This window comes from Rhodamnia argentea, chromosome 1 (assembly GCF_020921035.1).
Source record: "Rhodamnia argentea isolate NSW1041297 chromosome 1, ASM2092103v1, whole genome shotgun sequence".
NCBI classification, from domain to species: domain Eukaryota; kingdom Viridiplantae; phylum Streptophyta; class Magnoliopsida; order Myrtales; family Myrtaceae; genus Rhodamnia; species Rhodamnia argentea.
Window position 1 is genome coordinate 32,593,820 of NC_063150.1, and position 24,252 is coordinate 32,618,071.

At 38.8% G+C, this 24,252-nt stretch overlaps 3 protein-coding genes and 1 non-coding gene across 4 annotated transcripts; all 4 read left to right on the forward strand.

Moving 5' to 3' along the window:
* Nucleotides 1–896: 896 nt before the first annotated feature.
* Nucleotides 897–4,604, forward strand: LOC115752821 (chloroplast stem-loop binding protein of 41 kDa b, chloroplastic). Its single transcript, XM_030691206.2, has 10 exons — nt 897–1,161; nt 1,542–1,676; nt 1,794–1,880; nt 1,991–2,081; nt 2,228–2,282; nt 2,679–2,739; nt 2,906–3,127; nt 3,402–3,518; nt 3,618–3,707; nt 4,204–4,604. Exons 1-10 carry the CDS (start codon nt 1,051–1,053, stop codon nt 4,381–4,383), a joined length of 1,149 nt encoding a protein of 382 aa, XP_030547066.1. The 5' UTR covers nt 897–1,050; the 3' UTR covers nt 4,384–4,604.
* A 3,613-nt stretch (nt 4,605–8,217) lies between these two features.
* LOC115752822 (galactinol synthase 2) lies at nt 8,218–10,654 on the forward strand. Its single transcript, XM_030691207.2, has 3 exons — nt 8,218–8,625; nt 9,713–10,033; nt 10,147–10,654. Exons 1-3 carry the CDS (start codon nt 8,281–8,283, stop codon nt 10,501–10,503), a joined length of 1,023 nt encoding a protein of 340 aa, XP_030547067.1. The 5' UTR covers nt 8,218–8,280; the 3' UTR covers nt 10,504–10,654.
* A 9,313-nt stretch (nt 10,655–19,967) lies between these two features.
* On the forward strand, nt 19,968–20,780 carry LOC115752824. The gene has a single exon (XM_030691210.2). The coding sequence runs from the start codon at nt 20,027–20,029 to the stop codon at nt 20,570–20,572; it is 546 nt and encodes a 181-aa protein (XP_030547070.2). The 5' UTR covers nt 19,968–20,026; the 3' UTR covers nt 20,573–20,780.
* A 599-nt stretch (nt 20,781–21,379) lies between these two features.
* TRNAI-AAU lies at nt 21,380–21,454 on the forward strand. Its single transcript has one exon. It is a non-coding gene; the product is annotated as a tRNA-Ile (tRNA).
* The last annotated feature ends 2,798 nt before the right edge of the window (nt 21,455–24,252 follow it).

Genomic DNA, 24,252 nt, shown 5'->3' on the forward strand with positions numbered 1-24,252 from the left:
TCTCCAACAGTATTCATATTTTAAACCTTTAGTATATTGTTTTTACTGCTAAGTTACATTTTTCATATTTTCCGACAATTAAAGTACATTTCCTTATAGATGAATTTCCAAACATTTGATTCTTTTTATTAGCATATCTATTTTTTTTTATTTTCTGATTTATACACGAATTGTACTTTCTTTTACCAGTGATAGAGAACGAATCAGACTGACTCTAAGCTCAAGCTAAGTCCACATCGATTATAAAATTCACAGCAAAAGTTTACAGCAATATTGACAAGCACATCCTTAAACGACATGAAACTCTGCCGAACAATTAGATCTGTGAGCTTCAATTAGGAAATGTTCTAGCTTATGCCACGTCGATGGACAAGTATGTCCTTATGACTAATCTTAAAAGTCAAGTGAGGAAGTTTAATGATCCGATCGATACATAACTTACACATACTCGATAAATCTATCGGTTCTGCAAAATTTCAAGAACACAGTATATGCGATAGAGGTAAGCTCTCCATTTATTAAAATTCGTATATGGCAATTGGCCAGACACTATTTTGGTATGCCAAAACCTCCTCTGCACACCTCACTAATGGGGATGGGTTCATTTTTTCTCGTACGGTACAAAGCTTTAAGAATGAAAAAGAGGGTGAGGATAGGGAACGAGTGTCGTGGTTTTCTCGGTTTTGTCAAGATGTGAGAATTCAGAGTGGCTCGAATGAATGCTGAGCATCACTTTGATTTGTGGCCACAGTAGGCTTTCAAGGGCACAACACAAAACAAACGGTCATCTATAAAAATGAGAAAAAAGTGGAGGAGGAGAAGAACAAGAATGTGAGGCTGGGTTTGTGTGTGGATATAACCGAAGCTGGGTTGGGTCATTGTCTTATCCCAACTGGACAGACATGAGAGAAAACCATTGCGAGACCAAAGCATGGACACACACACACACAACACAGATACGGAAAATTTTCCCTCACCCAGGATTTTTCCAAGTCTCATAAGAAACGTGCAAGAAGAAGCAGAGGGAGGGGCATAGCGGGAGAGTGAGCCATGGCAAAGTTGGTGGCAGTGCAGCCTCAACACCACCCGCCTTCTTCCCTCTCTCTCCTCCCTTCTTCTTTCTCTGACTTCAATGGCGCCCGGCTCCGTGCTTGCATTCAGGTCCCTCTCTCTCTCTCTCTCTCAGTACTTCAATCAAGAAATCTTGAAACTTTGGCATTTTTCTTTACTGGGTGTTTGCTCAAATTGACATTGATCATCTTGGTTCTGTGTTTGGTGTTCTGTAATGAATTAAATAAGACGAGCATGCCATTTCCCAGTATTCATGATCATTCCCTATGCAAAATGACCGCAAGAACAGTCTTATAGCTTTATATGCCTAATGGAAGTTAACTCTGAGGGCTCCAATTTGGGCTTGGAACTCCTGTTATACAATTCAATGATGGTCTTCTTGCATTTGATCATCTGGTGAAGAATTCTGACATGGAAAAAAATTGGAAATTCATTCAGCTCAAACTAAAGCTGATTGTATGTTGTTATAGTATAAGAGGAAGGTACGGCAGCCTAAAGGAGCACTCCAGGTTACTGCATCGAGCAATAAGAAGATCCTTATAATGGGAGGCACCCGTTTCATTGGTGTGTTTTTGTCGAGACTACTTGTCAAGGAAGGTCATCAGGTATCGGAAAGTTGTGTGCCATCCTTTCCTCGTTGTTTCTCGTGTCAATCTTCCATGAACCTTGCTCTTTTCAAACACCTTTCAGTGCCTTCACTGCTTTTCTTGCTATTTTGATAGGTTACTTTGTTTACCAGAGGAAAAGCACCCATCACTCAACAATTGCCCGGTGAGTCGGAAAAGGACTACGCTGATTTTTCATCTAAGGTAACTGTACTGGGCGTAGTCAAGTGTTGCGGATAATTTATTCGACAAAGTTCTGCTTTAGAATGATTTGTACTGAGCTTCTTTTATCTGATGCTAATTTTCTCTGTCAGATCCTGCATTTGAAAGGAGACAGAAAGGATTTTGATTTTGTTAAATCTAGTCTTGCTGCAGAAGACTTTGACGTTGTTTATGATATTAACGGTATGCAGTGATCTCTTGTCTCTCAATGCCTTTGATATTCACATGATTTGATCCAGCCGGGATGCTTGTGATCCTATGCTTTTAGGTATCATAAATGAATAACCATCTCCTCCAAATAATGAATAAGATTTTTCTCACATTTACAGGACGAGAGGCGGATGAAGTCGGGCCAATATTGGATGCCCTGCCAAAACTAGAACAGTACTATCTCTCTTCCTCTCTTTGGTGTGATCGGAATTCGTTTCTTTCTATCATGTTACTCTAAACTTCCTAGAACTTATCAGATTCCTTTGAGCGATTGTCTTGCTCTTAGACTCAGGTTATTGTTTCCCGGAAATCTAATTTTAGCCACGGCATCATCATACAAAACTTCGTAAATTTTGCGATCTTGATGCTTATGAAATTCGGCGTATAGCTATAGGTTTGCTGGGCTCAAATCATAGGACAGAAATGCTATTCACCTTCCTTTCCACCTGCACTTTGTCTCATGCAATCAGACTGCTTATGAATGATTGCATGCTATGGAAATTTCCATATAATGCTTTCTGACAATTGCGGGATGTAATGACATATGAAGAAGCTTTTACTTATCTTCAGGTACATCTACTGCTCTTCAGCTGGTGTCTATCTCAAGTCTGATTATATGCCTCACTGTGAGGTATGTTCCTTAAGATACCATAGCTTCAAATATTCTCAGGGCATGCGTAAATAATTGAGGTCTGACAGAAATTTGATGACTTCATTTTTCTTCTCCTTTCATTCTCGGCATATCTCTTGATATTATTTTTACACTCCTCTTCAAATTTCTTTTTGCACAATGGTAGACAGATGCAGTTGATCCGAAGAGTAGGCACAAGGGTAAACTTGAAACCGAAAATTTGTTGGCCTCAAGTGGTGTCAACTGGACTTCACTGAGGCCGGTGTATATATACGGGCCCTTGAACTACAACCCTGTCGAAGAGTGGTTCTTCCACCGTCTGAAAGCAGGCCGCCCCATTCCAATTCCCAACTCTGGAATGCAAATTACTCAGCTTGGCCACGTTAAGGTCGGTAGTTGCTACTTTTCTCTTTTGTCAGTCTCCAATAAACTTGTGACTGACCAACTATCTCCGAGTTCCCTCTGTATGATCCTCATTATCTTCTAATCCTTTGAGCTAGTTAGAGCTGAATTAGATTTAGAAAAGATAATGAGAACATCTTGCTTCTATGAAATGAAAAGGAGAATGTGCACAAGTCGATTCTCCCATTTTAACTACTGTATAGACTTCACTTGTGTGTTTACAAATGGAGAGATATAATGTGATTGGGTTGTGAAAACAGGATCTGGCAACAGCATTTTTTCAGGTCCTTGGTAAGGAGAAAGCCAGCAAGCAAGTGTTTAACATCTCGGGAGAGAAGTACGTGACGTTCAATGGTCTAGCAAAAGCATGCGCCAAGGTACTTCTGGCTTCCGCTCAAAGCCGAAAGGATTAGGAATTAGCTAGTGTCAGGCTCGAATTACCCATACATATTAACCTTCTGTAATGTTTTCTTCAGGCTGCTGGTTTTCCGGAGCCTGAAATCATCCACTACAATCCCAAGGAGTTCGACTTTGGGAAAAAGAAGGCATTCCCATTCCGGGACCAGGTATACATGACAGAAAATCATGTGCTTCTTTTCATTTTTCTTGATGCAGGAAATGGAGTTGATACATTCCTCGAGTAACTATAGATAGTGACTTATGACCAACTTCAAAACGGAACAAAATAACGCGTTTACAGGAAATAGCACTTCACCAGAAGTACATTCATTACCACAGATCTGTCATCCCGCATAATCTCCTATGAACAAACCCTTTTCATGCATGTTCTGAAGCTAAAACTCTTAAAGAATCACCTGGACAGTTCTAGATGCATTGGTCATTCATGCTTCACATCAGCAGGAAGGGTAAAAACTCGAAATTCACTTCCAAGGAGGGCGGTTTTTCCCTCCCTCCAGATGTTATAGAATTAATAGAACACAAAAAATTCCTGCTAATTCAATCTCTTTAGGTTGCAATAGATAGTACATTTTCTCTAGAAACCCTTCAAGATACAATGCTATGTGCATTAATATGTGACTCACATTTCAACAATGGGTGAAGCATTACTTTGCGTCAGTCGACAAAGCGAAGAGTGTGCTCGGATGGAAACCAGAATTTGACCTGGTGGAAGGCCTTGCAGACTCCTACAACCTAGACTTTGGCCGAGGGACGTTCAGAAAAGAGGCTGACTTCACCACCGACGACATGATCCTCGGAAAGAGTCTCGTCCTTCAGACCTAGACAGATTCAAACCCTTTCCGATGCTGTCATACAGATTTCTCTTTCTTTCTGCCCTATGCTATTCTTTTTTCCTTTCGCTAGGCCCTCCATGACTTCATGATCTTAACTGCAAATTGAAAAGCTTTCCTTTAGGCAAAGTCATATTGGAGAGATGTAATTGTTGCATTATGTAGCTCTAAATCGAACTAGAAAAAAAATATGTTCAGAAATGCTTTGCTAGAGAGAGACTCTGTTGCTGAGTTTTGCAGCCGGAAGGTTCATACCTTGGACCCGGTTTAACAATTTGGCATACCATCTGCTGAAGATGAAAAGCAGCAACATCCAAGACCTAACTTTTCTCTCCGGTTTTTCGTGCTTCTTTTAATTTCCATCGAAACCTCAAATCACTGTTCAATACTGGGAGCCCTCTTTTATTTTGTTTGCCAAATTCGTCAGACCTTTCTAATAGACATGCGGCCTTATTGGTAAATGAATTGAGGGTGTGGGGACGCCAATATCATAGGTATGGGGTTCGACTCCCTTGCTCTCTGCAAAAAAAGCATAACAAAATTTAGAAAGATGAGAGTTAAAGATAAGACGGACAAAAAATGAAGAAAATCTGCGGGCCCTCTAAATGTAGGGATATCAAATATGGCATCAGAAGGGAAGCAACAAGATGCACAAAGTTTAGGCCTGAACTCATTTTATCCCATCAGGCCCGAAAAGAAAAGTTGAGTGCCTAGCGCTAGCAGAACATCGCGAGGTGCAGAATTGGCCTATCAGCTCTCGCCACTTTGCTTCAAGGCTTTTCAACTGCTTCTTTGGTCCACTTTAAAGAAATTGGGGGAGAGAAGGCCCCCCCTTGATGTGCTCCCAAAATTACTGGAGAATGCAGCAGGATTTTCAAATCCTGGTTGAGATTAAGCTGGAAAAGTAATCATGGTGTCAGCTGATGATATAAAGGAACTAAATTTCTTTGACCCGTCAAAATCTTTGTAAGGAAAAAAAAAAAAAACAAGATCTCGATCGAAAAAGGAAAAATAAACACATGCCGATTGTCAATATAATTAAAATTTTACAACACAATATCTGATGGGCAAGCTAGGCGTCTTCGACATATACAAGCTGCCAGTTTGAGAGTGAGTGTGGAAGATAGGATCTGATCTTTTAGATTGATTGTACAAATCTTGGATTGATGATTGATTGATTCTGTCAATCCACAAGATTGGATCCTCAGTCTGCAAACAGGAAAAGAAATATCATTTTCCTATTTTGTGATTTCTTGAATCTTACATTTACATGTCTCGATAACACAATACAAATTTTAGTCCTCCAGACTTCTTCATTTTTCTGCAACTTCTCTTTCATTTTTTGTCCTTGATTTGAGGATATATCCACTCTCTCGAATTAGTTGTGTACGGAGCCACTTGTACAACGATTTCTTTGCACCATTGGTGCCGATGCTGTAATTATTTGAAAAACATTTTTCGAAAAAAATAATCATTGATATCTCTTTCAAAAATTAGTCAACAAAAGTGTTTTTTACTATTGATAATAATTTATGCCTAATTATTCTCGTGGGTGATGAAAATATTCTATATTAGTTCATTCTTATAAGCAATACAAATGATTAGGCCGACTTTCATGAGGAAAAACCATTACACGTTTTCCCAAAGGCCGAGTGATTAGTGTGGGCCAAATAAAAAGGGGGTTATTAGTTGATTAGTCTTAGTCAAATTCTAAACCGCGTTAATCGCTCAGCTTTTTCCTGTCCAAATCTTGGAAAAACTTTTCATACATTATCCCTTTCATCAGGGCGGCAAGCACATATGATTCATCCTCAGAAAAAGATTGACGGTTGTTTCAGTTGATGGGAAGTCATTCTCTTAGGACCAACTGCCAAAACCTAAATCACGTCACACGATCTCGCTTAAAGTCCAAGGTTTTATATTATCCTCTTTAACAGTTCGTCATCTTCTTCGTTCTGCGACTTCGGTCCCACCACACATCCTTATCCAAAGACTTTAACTGAACCATCCAACTTTCATGGGGCAGCTGGAAAAGGTTGGAACGTGGACGGGAGCCTTACCAGAGCGAGGATCGGACGAGCCGGCACCGCTAAGTCATTCGGCCAAGTGTCGACCACTCTGTTGCGTGCGTTGCAGAAGGTTCTTGTTCAGTCAAATTGCCAGAAGAAAGGGGAAGAAAAAAAGAAGAGAGCAGGGAAAGTTGTGAACCCGTTTTACCTTTAACGATTTTCTAACCTCTCGTCCTCTTTATATTTGGAACTGGGAAGGAGATGATCCCGTATCATGCGAAGTACACACAACGATAGCGGACTTATTCGATTTCAGATTTTATGGTATGCAAGATAAGTTTCAGTATCCAAAAATTAGAAAATCAATTTCGACGGGTGTTCTAGGTCCAGCTTAGACCAGCTTTTATATTTTTCTTGTTCTATACTTTCGCGCGATCCTGCTATATTTCAAAAGAAACATTACAAACTCATTTTTGGGATGATTTCGGTTGCTGTGTTGCCTTAACGATCCTCTAATCTCTCGTCCTCTTTATATTCGGAACTGGGAAGGAGATGATCCCCGTATCATGCGAAGAGTAGGCATGGCACAACGATATCGGATCGCGAATAAGAAATGTTCTTTCATGCAATGGATAACGGGCTGACCTCTTATAGATTCCTCCAACTCAATGAATGAGGTGACTGCCTCCGGAAGGATCGGAACAGACTTTCATAAGGAAAATTCTAAAAAAAATACTAATATATAGTACTTGTACAAATTTAATTATAATTTTTTTCAATTGAGCATTAAACATTTTGTATTTATATCAATTCAGTTCATTCGATCAATTTTAGCTGGGAATCGTCAACATAGATGTGGACTGTCCTACATGACATGGCCGGTAAAAAGAAAAAAACGAATTACAAGTATTTAATATTATTTAAAAAAATGTCCATGTCGGCGTCGGTCACTATGGAGGACAACTAGCTTCCATGTTAGTGATTTCCAGGAAAATTAACCTAATACACTGAATTAGCACAAATGTAAAAAATTTAGGACCCAATTGGCAAAAAAAATAGTATAGAAGATTTATGTATCTTTTTTGATAATTTTTAGGGATGGAAAGGTGGTGCCCGACAAGGCGGTGGTGACGATAATTAGGAGTGATTGATTTTCGATCCGGTTTGATTTCCCTCAAGAACCGGACACTAAGACCAATGGTCCGGTTCTCATTTTTCGGAATCGGGGACCAGATTAGCCACCCTAAGAACAGGGAACCGGATAGGACTGTCGGTCCAGTCCTGTTCCCGATTGGTTCCAAGGATCCCAATCGGGAGGCGTCGAGCAAGAAGTACCTGATGCAGGCGAGAGGGATTGAGTGAGCCGAGCGAAGTTGGAGGCATCAAGGACACATGTACGTTATCGTTTCTCAAGGAATTTAATGAATTTTGTGGATAAAGCTTGGTATAAGTTTTTTTTTTTTTTTGTTCAAATACACAAGGTTGATATGAATAAAATAGACTAGAGAAAGCCAAAGCGAAACGACTTTTATCCGTCGCGTCAACCGAAAACGGTAAGGAAACGACAGCGTTCGTTTCACTGCATGGGACCAAATTGACTATGTCCACGTGGGGGTGTGTATTAAAAATCGCCGAATCTTTGGGGCGGTCCGAACATCCTAATTCAATTCCGCCTCATAAGATTTTCCGAAAATAAAATTATAAATTTTTCATTTAATTAAAATTATTTTAATTTTAAGTGTACTTTCCTTAAATAAAATAACCCTAAGTTTCTATATAAACCCCATCACTCCACCTTCCCACAAGCCAAACCATATTCTCAACCTTGTTCTCGAAAATCAATCTTTCACTCTGCACCGTCATATTATAATCCACGTCTAATGGCGCCAGACATCACTCGAGCCGCTGTCGCTGCTGCCAAGCCTGATGGGGACGCGACAAGGCCCGCCGCCTCGCAGAGCCGAGCGTACGTGACGTTCCTTGCGGGGGACGGCGACTACGTGAAGGGGGTGATAGGGCTGGCCAAGGGGCTGAGGAAGGCCAAGAGCAAGAACCCACTCGTGGTGGCAACGCTGCCCGACGTGCCGGCCGAGCACCGCCGCATGCTAGTGGAGCAAGGGTGCGTGGTGAGGGAGATCGAGCCGGTGCACCCGCCGGAGAGCCACCGGACTGAGTTCGCCATGGCCTACTACGTCATCAACTATTCTAAGCTTCGTCTTTGGGAGGTAAGCGCTTTGCATGCGCAACACGTTTTCCTATTGTCACTTTGACATATTTGGGCCTGGGATTATAAGCTATTTGAAGTGGTTCCTTGGCTATCGAAGGGGGTTATTTGGTAAATTTAAGCATGTTAGGCGTCGCTATACATCCACTACGTGTAGATTTGTAGTATTAAATACCAAAAAGGAAAGGATAAAAACAAATAAATATAAATCTCCTTTAATTAGCGTTTTGATATATTTTTTCGCACTTACCGCATAAGACCAATTTCCAAGCTATTCTCCACCATGTTCCTATTGTTATTAGGCATTAGTTACTAAAATTGGCGTGGACTTAAGGTAATTAATTAGATTTTGCTAGTTGTCCAGCTCCATATATACAACGCTTTTTATGTAATCTTTCAATATAATGTGTAACTACTACGATTCACTTAGTCTTTTACCTTACAAATTAAAGGAATCGGAAAAGTCCTTAAGCGATGTCAATTTCGTCATAAACATTTTAATTATCTTAATTTAGTTCTAGATTTTTTTATTCGGAGCTAATTCAATCTTTCAGGCTAGTTTTGGCCGAATATTCGACACATGGCACGATCGGTGCGAAATGTTGACATTTTTTAATTATATTAAAATAATAACTTTTGTCCCCGTTTTATTTTTTTCCTTTCTCTCTTTTTTTACTCCTCTTACCTTGAATGCCACGGCCATGTTGGCGAAGCCAGCGAGGACGGCCTTGCTTGGCAAGGGTTGGCCTCGCCCCCGCTGGCGATCATCCTCACCCTGGCGAGTGCCAACCTTGCTTAGGTGAGGCCAGCCCTTGCACAAAAGAAAGGTAAAGAGAAAAAAAGAAGAAGAAAAGGACAAGAGTACCAAAAAAATTTAAAAATAAAATATAATTAGAAATTGTCTGCTAAAACTAGTTAGAAGGATGGAATTGACTTTGTATGACTAAATTGGCACAATCAAAAGTTTTAAAATTAAATTGGCACTAAGGGCTTTTCTGACAGTTTTCCCTACAAAATGAGTCATTATTTGAGTTACTAATTTAGGCAAGTGTTTTTTTTCTATTCCAAATGTTGGTCGAAATTGGCAGTTTGTGGAGTATGGCAAGATGATATACCTGGACGGGGACATCCAAGTGTTCGACAACATAGACCATCTCTTCGACCTCCCGAGCGGCAACTTCTACGCCGTGATGGACTGTTTCTGCGAGAAGACGTGGAGCCACACGCCTCAGAACCGGATCGGATACTGCCAACAGAACCCGGACAAGGTCCGATGGCCCGAAGAACTCGGCCCGAAGCCTCCTCTCTACTTCAATGCCGGCATGTTCGTGTTCGAGCCGGACCTCAACACTTACCGTGACCTGCTCCACACCGTCAAGATCACACGGCCTACCCCTTTTGCTGAGCAGGTAGGATGGATCTTGATTCGATTCTGAGTGATCCCATGACGTTCCGAAGTCGGACTACCGTTGTGATTTGGATTGCTAGATGTTTGATTCTGGTGTCACGAAATTCGTCGCAGGACTTCTTGAACATGTACTTTAGGAATGTGTACAAGCCGATCCCGGTGGTCTACAACCTCGTCATGGCCATGCTGTGGCGCCACCCCGAGAACTTCGTGCTCGACGAGGTCAAGGTGGCTCACTACTGCGCAGCTGGGTCCAAGCCATGGCGGTTCACGGGCGAGGAGGCCAACATGGACAGGGACGACATCAAAGCGCTGGTCAAGAAATGGTGGGACATCTTCGACAACGAGTCGCTGGACTACAACAACTTTGCGGGCCAAGACCACGCCCTGCCCGCAGACTTGCAGCCCTTCCTGGCGGCGCTGCCAAAGGCTGGGGTCCGCGATTGTTTCTCCGCTCCGTCCGCTGCTTGATTATAAGCTCGTCGCGGGTGTTTATTAAGTTCGTGACGCGAGTTAAAAGATGATTAATTTAATTATGCTTATGATGCTTAATTAATTTTCTAATTTGACTAGCAAGGCCCTTGTTTTGTAAGGGAAGGAGTCTGGGATAGACAATATTCTAGTTCTGTGCTTTGTGGTGAGCTATGTTTGGATTGTGAATGCTTCACTAGGTGTTGATTATGTGTGTGTGTGTGTGTGGTGTTGCATGATATAGTGAGAATTAAATTAGCTCAGACCTAGAATCATTCATCCATATATGTGGTGAAAATGAAAAGAGCACACTTTTACTTGATCTTAACCAGGTGATTCAGTCTTCTCTTGGGTGAACAACAGATTTACAAAACAATTGATTATTCATGTTTCTCCTTAGTTCAATTAAATGTTTGAATGATTGGAAAAGGTCCAGGCTAGGGGTTTTTTCTTCTCTCTCTCTGTTGGCAAACCCCTCATCTCCCAAAGTTACCTCTTTTGAAGCTCTTCTCCATGCTCTCAGCTTCAGTTTCAGAAGTAGAGAGCCTAGTTAATCCTTTTTTTTTTATTTTCTTGATTGTCTTTTCTTTTTCCTCTCGATATGTTTTGAGAGTTTGTGTGTGAATAAATTTCTGTAGTTGATCTTGGTTAATGTGGAGGACCAATTCGATCATCCGTCTAATCGACAGCCACTAAGGAAAATGTTTGTGACGTGACTCCACAACCTCTCCAAGATAAGGCCGCTCTTCTCTCCCTATCTAAATTTATGTCAAGATTTGAGGATTTTGCTCTCCCAAACTAAATCTAGATATTCTGACCACACAAAAAAAAAAAAAAACTAAATCTAATATAGATTTGAGCCTTCCTTACTTGTATTTGATTTGTGTTTTTTTTTTGTATTTGATTTATTGTTTTTTTTTTTGGACAGCGAAGGTGATGACGTTGACCCTAGGCACCGTTACAAATGGATTGGGAGATCTCGGCGTGTATTCATCACTGAATCCGGTGATCGGCCATCGATGATTTACGGTGGTAGATCTATTCTTGAGGGATGAGAGTGTGCTTCTAACTGCAGAATATGCTTTGTTATTTTCTTTCTAGCATTTGCTTTGTTCTGCAGTTATTTTGTATTTGCTATACTCGAAGGCCTTCTATATACCTCTCAAATGATGAATGGAATCTTTTCTATGGATAAAAAAAAAAAAGAAATTGCACAAGCAGCATGTATTAATTGCGATAGGGAAAATTAGCCCATAGAAATGAACGATTTCTGACTAAACTAACCGAAATGACTATATTGAAATTTCGCACAAAAGCTTAGAATCAAATTAACAAAATTGAAAATTTTAAAATTGAATGGGCATCCATACGATAGGCTCAGAAATAATTAAACAATTTTTTCGAATGCGACATACTCAAGTCTCAATTTTTGACCAAAAAAATAAAGTTTCAATTCTAGCGGCGGATGAGGTAGGTGCCAATCCTCTCGCCCCTCCCCCCCGGCCCGGCTCCATCTTAGGGAGGAACAAATTAGTCTTAATTATTTTTTTTCCATCCGTTTATGTGTTCATTTATTTTTCTCTGACGGGTCTCAATATGAGTACTTGATTTACATCCCCGCAGATACATTCCAATATTCGCGGGGAGAGGTTACGATGAAACAATTCGGTCAGAGATAGATAACAAGGAAAATTTTGGTTTTTTTCTAGTGAGTAGATTAGGAGATTAGATACTTTTCTTTTTCCAAGATTAGATGTACAAACTTTGCGTGTATACAGAAATTGACATTGAAAGGATTTTCCAAAATGGTCATGCTACAAATATGTAAATTATCGTTTAATGAAAAGAAATTATTGACGCAATATGGGATTTAAAGATTTGAATTTCTTTTGGTAAGTTTGTTTGAAAAATGAATAAGATCCAAATTTAATGCAATATAAAACAGATAAATTGTAATTGTTAATCTACGCAATCACCCATTCATAGAATTTTTATGAGATAACTAATTGATGATCCAGTATGAGATCATCTTCACTTTATGGGATAAATTCATCTAGAGTGTCATAACTTTCGTACAACGTTCACCTAAGTGCCATTATTTTTTTTTCACTCACTCGAGTGCCTCAAATTTCAAAAATCGACAACTTAAGTGCCATCGGCGATTTACCTCACCGGAAATACGATGTGGACATGGGAAAATCTAAGGTGGCACCGCCGGAGCAAATTTTTGGAATTTTGCAATAATTTTTGGAATTTTTCTAATATTTCTTTTTAATTTTGTAGTTTTTAATTTTTTTCCCCATTGTATTCCCTTGGCCGGCGAGGGTCATCGACGGCCGATTCTTGGCGAGGTAGCGATGAAGGCTTCATGGCCTTGTCGATCGTAGGCGAGGGCTCGACATCCCTCGCCAAATCTGCGCGACGATTGCCTTGCTAATGGCTGGCGGGGGCACTAAGGCACTCGCCCTTGTAAACAAAGAAAAAAAGGAAAAGGAAAAAAGAATAAAGAATAATAAAAATCCATGAAAAAAAAGAAAAATAATTAAAAATTTTACGTAAGATGATTTGCCGGAAATGACAATGAACGGAACAATTTTACTTCGACGTGGTACTCAAGTAAGCGAAAAGAAAAAAGTTACACTTAAATGATTGCTGTATGAAAGTTATGGCACTCCAAGTAAATTTATTCCTTACTTTATATAGTAGTATATGTATTTTGCATCTCTTTTCTGTGATTCCTTTTTCTTGCACTTTCTTTCCATTTTCTGCTTTTTAGTTTGCAAGTTTCTGAAGCAATTCACGCCAACAATAAGCAATATATATCTTTGGATGTTGAACGTATCGAAACTATCTCTCATTGATAGCAATTATTTTTCCAATAGAAAAAGAGCCAGGTAATGTTGATAGATAGCCACAAGTGAAAAAAATGTATCTTGATAGAAAATAGCCACAAAGCCACGAGTTTACAGACATGAGAAAATTATAACAAAGTAAAAGTGCGTTTGTCTGAGTGAAAATATTTTTCGAGAATCAATTTTCCGGACTTTCATCCATTTGATTCATCGAAAATGACTTAGGGCGTGCAAGGCAACACTTCTGCTCTAGAAATTAACTTACGGCAAAAAATTAGTTTTTCTATTTCTGCTTCTAAGCATAAGTTGATTTTTCTAATTTTGGAGCAAAAAAAAAAACATGCTCTAAAAGTAGAAAAATAAAGTTGCGTAACCAAATGCATTTTTACTCTAAAAGCACTTATAGAGCAAAAATTGTACTCTAAAAGTGTTGTCATGCACACCCACCCTTAGTTAACGAAAAAAACTTTCCGATCAACTGAAAATTTATGTAAAAAATTAGAAAAGTGAATTCCTAAATCTAAAGAGGTGAAAACACTTTTCGGAATTACTTCACTCAATTTTTTTAATTTTTAAAATTGCTTATGATTATTATTATTATTTTATTTATTTTATATGTTGTACTTCATATTTTACTTTATTTTTATTTTCTTTTTTCTTCTCCCTTTACCAGTCACCGGGCCTTGGCGACAGCCGGTCAGCCGACGAGCCTTGAGCTCGCTAGTGGTTGTTGTCGGTCATTGTGGAGGAAAATGGGGAAAAAAAAAAAGGAAAGGAAAAAGATTTAAAATTTTGATTTTTTTATGAGGTAAAGTGACGAGACTGAAATCATTTTTCATATGAAATCTAAAGACCAGAAAATATTTTCGATCAAATATTATTAAACAAAGAAAAACTAACCATTTTTCTGAAAAATGAAAAGAAAGAAAAGAGATTTATAATGAAGTTAGTCGCCAAAGTAGCTGTAGCTGGTGAGATAATGAACAGATTGCTCAGTCCAGGAGTGGAAGGAAGAGGAATATGTCAACTGATCTGCAGAAGGTGGCTGGTTAGTCCGGCTAATAATATGCTCTCTTGGAATATTAGAGCTTTAACGAATCCCCCAAGCACAGAAAAATATTTAAAATTTAGTGAGGATGTCTATCCATATGTTTTGCTCGCTTGAACCTAGAGTAAAGGAAAAGAATGCGAGGAAAGAGTAAATAAATCTTTCCCAACTGTGACTTGGACTCAAAAGTATATGTTGGTAAAATATGGTTTAATGGGATGATGACACTCTGTTTAAGGAATTATTTGCCCCATAACATTGCTAATGGCTACCGGCAAAAATCCTCCTGAATACAACAGAGTTTCAAGGAGATTATTAGATAGCAATTCTAATAATTTTCCAAAAACTCTCTAGGAAACAATGTAAAGGAAGGCTATATCTCTCTTATTTGGAAAGAACGAAAATTGAAAGTGAAGTAATTCTGAAATGAACAGAACACTTGAATATATAACGAGAAAGGAACTCACATTTTTGCATTCAAAAATTAGTTAATTCTCATACACCCTTTCATTATTCGAAAATAGTTTTTTATTTAAAAATTTGCAACTCTTCATGTCCAATAACGGATAGTTTAGACAAACATCTTCATGTTTGAAGCTGTACATCCAATCACATCGTTTCATGTCTGAATCGATAGTTATTTTTGAACATACACAAATACTTTAATGGGTTACAAGAGTGTCAGTTTGATTGTTATGTCCGAACGGACATAAACCTTCTAAAAGATATAAGAGTGTCTTATATTCGTGAACAGTCGCCTTGTTCTAATGAGTCACGAAATTTATTTATATAATAATAATTTAGTAATAAAAAATAAAAAAAATAATTGTTGAATAAAGCCAATTTCGGACCGCGATCGCGCAAACGTGCAAAGTGCTAAGTACGCCTAATTATTGCGTAGTCACATGCAAGTATAGTGGGGTGTAACACACTTATCCATTTCTTTCTTTGATAGATTATATTAGATTTCTAACTAATAAAGTAGCTTGCTCTCTATCTTTCATCCTATGTGAGATGCCAAAAAAGCACCATTTTGTATGTTTTTAAAAGAAACTTCAACAATATACATAGGCAGTTTATACAGTGTAAGATCCTATACCATGACACCTCTTTTCTTTTTGCCAATTTGTATGCTTCAAATGAGCCTGGAGAAAGGAAGCTCGTCTCACTCGATTGCAGGCCCTTGGCTTGTTGTGGGTGAATTCAACACCATCGTTCCCCATTGGAGGCTAGCAATGCTGATGTTGCTAATTTAGAAAACGCCTTTAACACATAGAAGGCAACTGTTTTTACGTGGTCTCGAGTTATCAACCGACGATATTTTACATGCTTGAAATACTTGCGATTTTTGTTCCGCCTCTTCGCCGGTTTCAAGATTGGATGTCTATGGCTTGAAATGCTTGTCCGAGAAGTTGCCCACCACCGTCGGAGAGACGACCTGTAATATGTGAGTTATTTTTTACTAGGTCAAAAAGTGGTGGGACCCACTAGTATTAAAAAAAAAAAAAAAAAGGGAAGCAGTTGGTTTCTCTTAAAAGAATCGGGAGTCTTCCATCGCATAAAGAGAAGAAAAAGAAAACAGAAAGGGGAAAGGAAGAAAAGGAGAGAAAGAAGAGAAGAAAGAAGGAGAAAGGAGAAAAGGGAAAAAGAGAAATAGAAAACAGTCACGTGCGCGCACCACCCTCCACGAGCGCTTCGCTGAAGTCATTTCCCTACGTGTCGCAGCACGTGGTAAGCGCTCGCCCTCTCTTCCCTTTCTATTGAAGTGATTTTCTGGATTTAGGGCAAAATTCGGATCTTGAGGGAAACTGAGTTGCTGTGTCCTATCTCATGGGCGATTGGCCATGTTTTTGCTTAGGAATGAAACTTTAGGATGTTATGAAGCCGTAGGATTTGACGGATCACGATTTCGTGTTATGGTTTGCCCGGACCGAGCAATTCAATTCTGGTGCGCTACAGTACAGCGCGAACAGTAAACTTCGAGGCCTGATTTTGTTAGTTTCCAGTTATCGGCTGAAGTTGGCCATGTTGAGACTTTTGTAGTACGTTGAACAAGCTTCGTGTGGATAGTTAGATGGCTTGAAACGGAGTTCGGTGGAGGAAGTTATGGCCTTAACGGTTTTGGCGCGCAAGCTGCCTTAGCTGACAGCATTGAATTTTCTGTTAGGGATAAGTTTCTGTTGGCCCGTAGTAGTTGTTTTGTCACTAAATAAGTGTAGTTTAGCTAAGTCATACGTTAGGATGACTTGTTACTCGATTTGATCCGTTTTTCTATATATTGAATAGGATTCGGATGAGTCGGTTCAAGTGACTTCGATAGGTTGGATTGCGACTTTTTAAGGTGAGATGTACTTTATCTTCTAAGAATTTATAAAACTCATGCTTTAAAGATGAGCACGTGTACTGTGGTTTGATTTTCTTGACAAGGTGAAGTAATGTGATGTTTCGAGCATTATTTTTGCATAAACCGGATCGAGCTATTACTACCCCTTATATTATTTGATATGGTTGTTGACGATTACTTTACTAAAATGCTGTTTGAGAAACATATTTCTGAACAAGGCTATGTATTTGGTTTGTTAAGCTGGATTGTTGTGATTTTCTGGATGTTGGTATTGTGATTAATGCTCATGTCCCTATGATTAGAACCCACCGAGGTGGGGGTAGTATGCATTCTGTCGGGACGTCATTGAGCCAAACCACTGGCTAAAATGAGTGGTAGACCTAACCAAGAGGGGTAAACTTGGTCGTCTTGCCACGGCGTTAAACGTGGCCATAGTTGATGATGAGTATGAGATTATTCGATGGATGGACCATCGAAAGTTAGTTTAATGAGATTAATCAATGGTTTAAGCCATTGATAGTGGTTATTACTACGAGTTGCTTTTGTTTTATTTTAACGATTGCATAGTGATTTCTCGATCCGCTTAGAAGATATTGTATTTCTCACTGAGCTGTGGTTGCTCACTCCGTTATCTCTTTTGTCTTTCGGGTTTATCGGCGAGTCGCAAATAGGTCGAGCGTACGTTAGCTACAAGACTACTTTGTGGATAGTGGGGATATATTTTTGGGATAAGTTGTATATAGTTGGTGAGTTCGAGCTAGATGGAAAGCTATATGTGTTTGTCTTTCCGTTTTGGGAGATGAGCTCTGAATTTTTGTGAACTTGTGACCTGTTTATCATTATATATGTGGAGGTATATAATTTGGATATCAGGTTTTTGTTCTTACTTTGAGGCTGCGTCCTTTGAGTAAAGGAGGACGGCCGTGTCATGCCCTTTTTCTTGGAGAATCGGAGTGTGACACGACCTGTCACAACCAAAGAGGTGGCCCGCCGCCGGAGATGTAGCTGGAGTGGCGGAAAGGCAAAGTGGGCGTGGCGGAGAGAGAGTGGCTTAAGCGATAAATAAGGGAAATCCTATCCGAATCTATCCCACCCCTCCCCCTAAGATTATTTTATCCTCTCTATATCCCTCTATATCCCCTCTATCCTATCCTAAACAACTATTAAACACAGAATATGATAGAACATATCATATCTTAAGTTTTATCCAGACGACCAAACATAGCCTAAGACTCTGTTTATTTTGCAGAAAATGAATAATTTGAAAAATATTTTTCCTAAAAATAATCACTTACAAAAATTTAAGAAACGTAAAATATTCTTATCATTCATGAAAATATTTAGATATAAACTATGACTGATAGTGAAATTATTTTTGATTAACTAATTATTTCAAGTGATATAAATGATCATTTTTAGAAAAACCTTTCTCAAATTATTTATTTTCTGCGAAATAAAGCCAAGCCTAAAAGTGACGCATTTTAGGGTAAATCCAAACGATATCCAAGTCTCATGAACCTATCGATGTCAATCTTTTCACCCATTTTGTTCATAATAAGTCGTGAGTGAATAAAATAAACAAACCTTCGATTTCATTTCGTTAGATGGCGAAAAAATCATTTTCTCAAATTTTGTAATTGCGTAGCGTTTTAGACTCATAGGGCTTATAATTAGCCGATCTACATAGTAATGATTACTCTTTAACGTCCTTAATTAAACCCCTAAGTAATGGTTCAACCTGATATAAGTTGTTTAAGGAAAATTCTGATCCCGTTTAGTCCAATTTACGAAAATCGAAATTTTTCTTTGATGTGTCAATAATGTTAATATGTTTACAGTATTCAATTTGACTCTAGCATTGATCTTCAATTTCTCATGAGCAAGCGGATGGGTAAATTGTCCAAAAAGTTCTAAACATATTATACTTTTGTTAATTCAGTCATAAACCTTTTAATTGTGCTAATTTTTATTTTTGTCACTAATTGTGCTAATTGAATCATAAACTTTTTCATATTTTGTCAATTGAGTCCACTCGATCAATTTTGACCAGAAATCACTAACGTGGACATCGGTCATTCTACGTGATATGGCCGGCCGAAGATCCGATCTTGACATAAATAATTTTTTTAAACTTTTATTTTTTGTCTTTTTTCTTTTTTTCTCTTATTTTTTTAATTGTGCTAGGAGAGGGTAGAGAAGGTCGTCGACCATCGCCCACCGTCATCATGTTGGCCATCGTAGCATTGATCTTCCTTTGTTATCTTTCTGAAGTAATGCAAAGTTAACAAAAAATTATTATGTTACTTTTAAACTCCGTTAATTTATAAAAAAAATGAATGATTTGAAAAACACTTTCTTAAAAATGCATGACCATTTATATCGCTTAAAATAATTAATCAATGAAATAAATTTTCATTATCAACTACAATTAATCTTTATACATTTCGTAGACAATGAAAATACTTTTCGTTCGATCATTTTTGTAAGTTGTATAAACTATTACTTTTAGGACTATTTTTTAAATCATTCATTTATTGCGAAATAAATCAAGCCTTGCAATAAAAGAGTATTTATTTCTTAACTTTCATATCATTCGCAATGTTATAGTTATCATTATAATAATCTACTACAAAAACCTGATAAAAAATGTCCGATCGGGCAATAGGAAAATTACTAAAAAAGTCATAATCCTATTGCAATCATGTCAACTCAGTCCTAAATCGATTTTCCTATTGAGTCATAAACCTTTTATATTCGTGTCAATTCAATTCAACCAGCTAACTTTGATTAGCCAGGGCTGATGTGAACGCCAACCAGTGCCGACGTGGCAATTTTTAATAATATCTCAATACTTTTTCAGTATTTTTAATTATTTTTTCCCTTTTTTTTCTTTTTGTTTCTTCTTCTCTTTCTTACTCCAATCGGTTGCCGATTCTTAGAGCCATCTAAGACTTAGGCCTCTTTTCAACCCTATTTTTTTTTCCTACAAGGGTGATCGGCATGGCCCTCGGTGACTCCGCTGCTGCTATCCCCAACATAAAATTGGCCGTCATATAATAGTTTAAGGTTCTCGACAATAAGCACCATAATCATATTTATTATACAATGATTCCATATAATTTACTTCCAGAAAAAGACATAGCACCAGCACGAGATCCGATGCCACACAACACAATCAATAAAAAATCATACAAAACCAAGATCCACATCATTTACATGTGCGTATGTCCATATACATAAACACACAAAATACGATTCAAATCAAACCAACCAGAGACAATGTCCTCTTCACGGACGCCAACTTTGACTGCTCTTTCCTTCGCATCTCTCTCTTTCTTCCTCTTCTTCTTCTTCGTTTCTCACTGCAATGGAGTCTCTCAGCAGACGATCTCTACCGTCTGCTCGCAAACCCAGAGCGACGAACTCTGCGCGTCCCTCCTGAACAGCGACCCCCGGATCGCCTCGGCCGACCTCCCTCTCTTCTCGCTCGTCTCCGTCGAACTTACCCAGAAGCAAGCCGGGCAAAACTACAAGTCCTTCTCTCGACTCCGTGACAACACGACCCGCGATCCCCTGCTCCGAAAGGGGTATGCAAAATGCGTGTCGCTGTACGGGAAGATGGTGGGCGACCTGAGGCGCGTGCACGAGCTGTCGGAGTCGAGGGAGTACGAGGAGGTGATCAAGGAAGGGCCGGGCTATTCGCCGGCCTACGACTGCCTCAACGGAGTGAAGTTCACGACGGCCCTCGGCGAGATCACGAGGGACATGCTTATTGCGCTGGAGATGTTTGCGAGCGTCGCTTCGTACGTTGCTCAGCAAATGTGATTAGATTTGAGTGAATTTCCTTTCCCCTTGGTTCATCAGTGTGTTAAAATTTGATTCGACGACTTTGGTTGGTGAATTTGAAGCTGTTTTCGGTTAAGATATCAAGAATTTTTAGTTTCCTGTTATGAAAATTGGTGGACAATTAAAAATAAAATCCTAAATCTATTGCAGTTGAGGCAATTAAAGTCTAAACTTTCATTTGTCTCAATTTAATCATAAATTTTTTCACATTTTGCCAATTTGATCCATCCCGCCAATTTTGACAAAAAAAACTCTAAATGCATATCGTTCTATGCGACACGGTACTCATAAGGGCATTTTTATGATTTTGTTGAACTAAGGGTCAGCCATTAGGCGAGGGGCCGAGGGCTCGCGGGCCCTCATTGTGGCGAGCGAGGACATGGGGTGAGGGCCACCGCACCCTTGCTGCCCAAAACGTGGGTGCACGGTCCCTTGCCTAGATCTTGCGAGGATATCTAAGCAAGGGCCGCGATGCCCTCGCCTGCAACAGCAGACAAGAGTTGGCGGATGACACTGACCAACCTTTAAGTATAAATAAATAAACAAAAGGAGATAATATTTTATTAAAATTTAAAATATCACTAAAAAAAAAATCTACGTGAACAGTTGTGCACGTGGGCCAACATCTATGTTAGCTTTTTTTTTTTTTTAATAAAATTGGTCGGATTGACAAACCCTAAATATATTTAAGACTAAATTAGCAAAATTGTAAAATTTATAATTGAATTGGCATAACTAACATGAATTTTTAGAATTGATTAGTATTTCTCGTACAACATGTCGTGGGGCCTATTAGCTCAGTTGGTTAGATGCGTCGTGCTAATAACGCGAAGGTCGCAGGTTCGAGACCTGCATGGGCCATCATCCTTTTTTCTTTCTTTTTTTCCCTTTCCTTTCTTTTTTTGCACGTCAACGTAACTTGCGGCGACTTTTCCAGGGCTGCTGGTTGCAGTGCTAATTACTCTGGTCGGTCCCGTCGCTAGTGGGTTTCTATATCCAAAGCCCATTTCTGTACCCACCCCCAGAGTTATTTTTGAATTAGGCCTTTCCTGAAAACCCACAATTATATGTCAACACTAACAAAATTCTCAAATTCCACGAGCGTTTAGCCCCCCTTGGACAAGAGTTTATCGGGTAGATTGGGTTTAACCGTCGCCTATTAATTATCATGCTTTTAGTAGTGCCCTACAACATAATATTGTTATATTTGTGTTATCCACTTGGAAAATATTTATTTAAGAGACAACATTTTCAGCCAATTGAGCGCTAAGCATCTTGCATTTGTGCCAATTTAGTACATTTGGATAATTTTGGCCGAAAATTGTTGACGTTGCACGATCGGCACTCAAATGGACATTTTTTTAATGATATTTTAATACTTCTTTCAAATTAATAATTTTTTATGTCTTTTTCGTTTCTTCTTTTTTTCTTCATTAGGGCCGATAGGAGGCCGCCGGCTACTGGGTGAGGGCCACGATCCTCGCTCACAGCTGGGCAAGGACTCGTAGCCCTCGCCTAGTGGCCAGCTCCTGTCGGCTCTAAAAAAAAAAAAAAGACATGAAAAAAATAATTAATTAAAAATAAATAAATAATTTGAAAAAATATGAAAATTATTAAAATTTGTCCACATCAGCATTGGTCTCGCTACATTAACAATTTAAGGCTAAATTGACTTGTGGATTGAATTGGCACAAATGCAAAATGTTTAGAACTCAATTAGCAAAAAAAGAAAAAAAAAGATTTAGAACCGAATTGACATAGTTATAATAGGTTTATGACTTTCTCGATAAATTTCCCCCATTTAAAAAAGATTTTGAATGATTACCACTTTGTTTGTTCTGATTAAGCTACCAACTCTTCTTTTGTTACCAACTCTCATTTTAGTGACTTATCAATGTTTATTTGATTTCTTTTAAGTTATCAACAGTTGGCATCGTTCATCAACTTTCTTTGTCTTTCTTCGAAACGCCTCAAATATATCAAACCTTTTTTTTGTTTCATGAATTTACCAGCGTTGATTTGTGTGACTCACCGTCTTTTCTTTCAACGAGTTACCAACTGATTTTGATTTACTAATTCTAATTTGAGTTGCTTAATAACATTTACGAATTAGACACTAGCATCTAACTACGTCCATGTTTTCTTAATCACGTGCATTTTCATTTCTCATCTCCCAAAGACTAGAAAATAAAAGTCGGACATTACAGCAAAATGAAAGTTTTTCAATTCTATCAAGCTATAAAATATCTAGAAACTGGATAAATATCCAGTTCTCAAAGAGCTGCAATACTCTGAACACATGAGCCTACAACCCAACTGCATCTGCAGCAAACAAGTTCAAAGAAAAACCGACGACCTAGAAATGCTTCGAGACAGAGAGAGAGAGATCACAGATTCTTTTTTGAAGATGAAGAAACCAGATGCTGGGATCTAAGATCAACGAAATCGCGAATGACAGAGAGAAAGCTTTTCTTCTAGGGTTTCTGTTTCCTTGAAAAGGATACGTAGGAATGATGTCGGGCTTTTCTTATTTCTGGAACCCCGAGTTACTCTTCTTCAATGATGGTCCTTAAACTTTCCCGCGTGGTGCAGACGACATGTCCTTTGAGGTCTGTCCAGGAAAAAAGATACAAAAACGTTGATCTTTTGTGTGATAAACGAGTCGAACAAGAATGTGCAAAATACATGCAAAATAAAAAGTAAAAAGAGAAAAAAAAAATCAAGAACCACGTGCTACCGTTGTGAAATGACAAGAATTCATGCACTCTAGTGGGTAGACGGCCTCCGCCGGCGGGCGTCCACATTAACACCCGCCAGTCAATTGATCGGATGGACTGAATTGGCACAATTGCAAAAGGTTTTGGACTAAATCCGTAAAAAGAAAATGACCGAATTGACACAATTGTTGGGACTTTGGTTTCAAAGTTCTATAAGACGTTGAATGAGAAGTGAAGGATGGAGAGTTCTACATTGGAAAAAGAGTAGATAGGAGATGGGTTTAAATATTGGAACATCATATAAGGGTTTGGACTCCAAGGGGCATCCCACTTTTGTGGAAGGGAGAGGATCTACATAAAGCTAGGTTGGCCTATACACGCGCGCCTTGCCGCCACCCGCGCGATCCTTTTTTTTTTTTTTTATATATATCCATCAGTTTTATTTATTCTATTCTTTTTAAACCGAACAGACACAATTCGAATGAACATGTTCGAACAGGTATGTTTGTTCGGAAATTTTTTCTTTGATTGAACGAACATGTTTGTTCGAAAAAAGAGAGCTGTTCCGTTCGTGTTCCTTCATTAAGGTTCATGATCCTTCATCAACGAAACCATACGGATTCGTGAAGGTTCGTAATCCTTCATCAACGAAACCGTACAGATTCATGACTCTTCGTCGACGTTCATTTTTATACTAATATATATAGTCTTCAAAGGGTTGGGTCAAATGCTTGCTCGAAAAATTCTCTCTCTCAATTTTTTTTCTGAATGTGCGTTCCCATTTCATCATTATCATTTGTGCGATTAATCTGCAAAATTGCGTTCGAAGATTTCTTTTAGAGAAGTACCGCTTCATAGGAAAGACAATTCATTCTATCCTGTGAGGTAATTGTCCAAGAACCTTGGATACCGGTTGAGGGGATAAATTTGTCTTAAGGACAC

What these genes read in the sequence shown, in the direction of transcription:
- LOC115752821 (XM_030691206.2), top strand. Translation starts at nt 1,051, where the DNA reads ATGGCAAAGTTGGTGGCAGTGCAGCCTCAACACCACCCGCCTTCTTCC. An exon ending in TTGTCAAGGAAGGTCATCAG is followed by an intron (nt 1,677 to 1,793) that starts GTATCGGAAAGT and finishes CTATTTTGATAG; the next exon opens with GTTACTTTGTTTACCAGAGG. An exon ending in CGTTGTTTATGATATTAACG is followed by an intron (nt 2,082 to 2,227) that starts GTATGCAGTGAT and finishes TCACATTTACAG; the next exon opens with GACGAGAGGCGGATGAAGTC.
- LOC115752822 (XM_030691207.2), top strand. Translation starts at nt 8,281, where the DNA reads ATGGCGCCAGACATCACTCGAGCCGCTGTCGCTGCTGCCAAGCCTGAT. An exon ending in CTAAGCTTCGTCTTTGGGAG is followed by an intron (nt 8,626 to 9,712) that starts GTAAGCGCTTTG and finishes CGAAATTGGCAG; the next exon opens with TTTGTGGAGTATGGCAAGAT. An exon ending in CTACCCCTTTTGCTGAGCAG is followed by an intron (nt 10,034 to 10,146) that starts GTAGGATGGATC and finishes AATTCGTCGCAG; the next exon opens with GACTTCTTGAACATGTACTT.
- LOC115752824 (XM_030691210.2), top strand. Translation starts at nt 20,027, where the DNA reads ATGTCCTCTTCACGGACGCCAACTTTGACTGCTCTTTCCTTCGCATCT.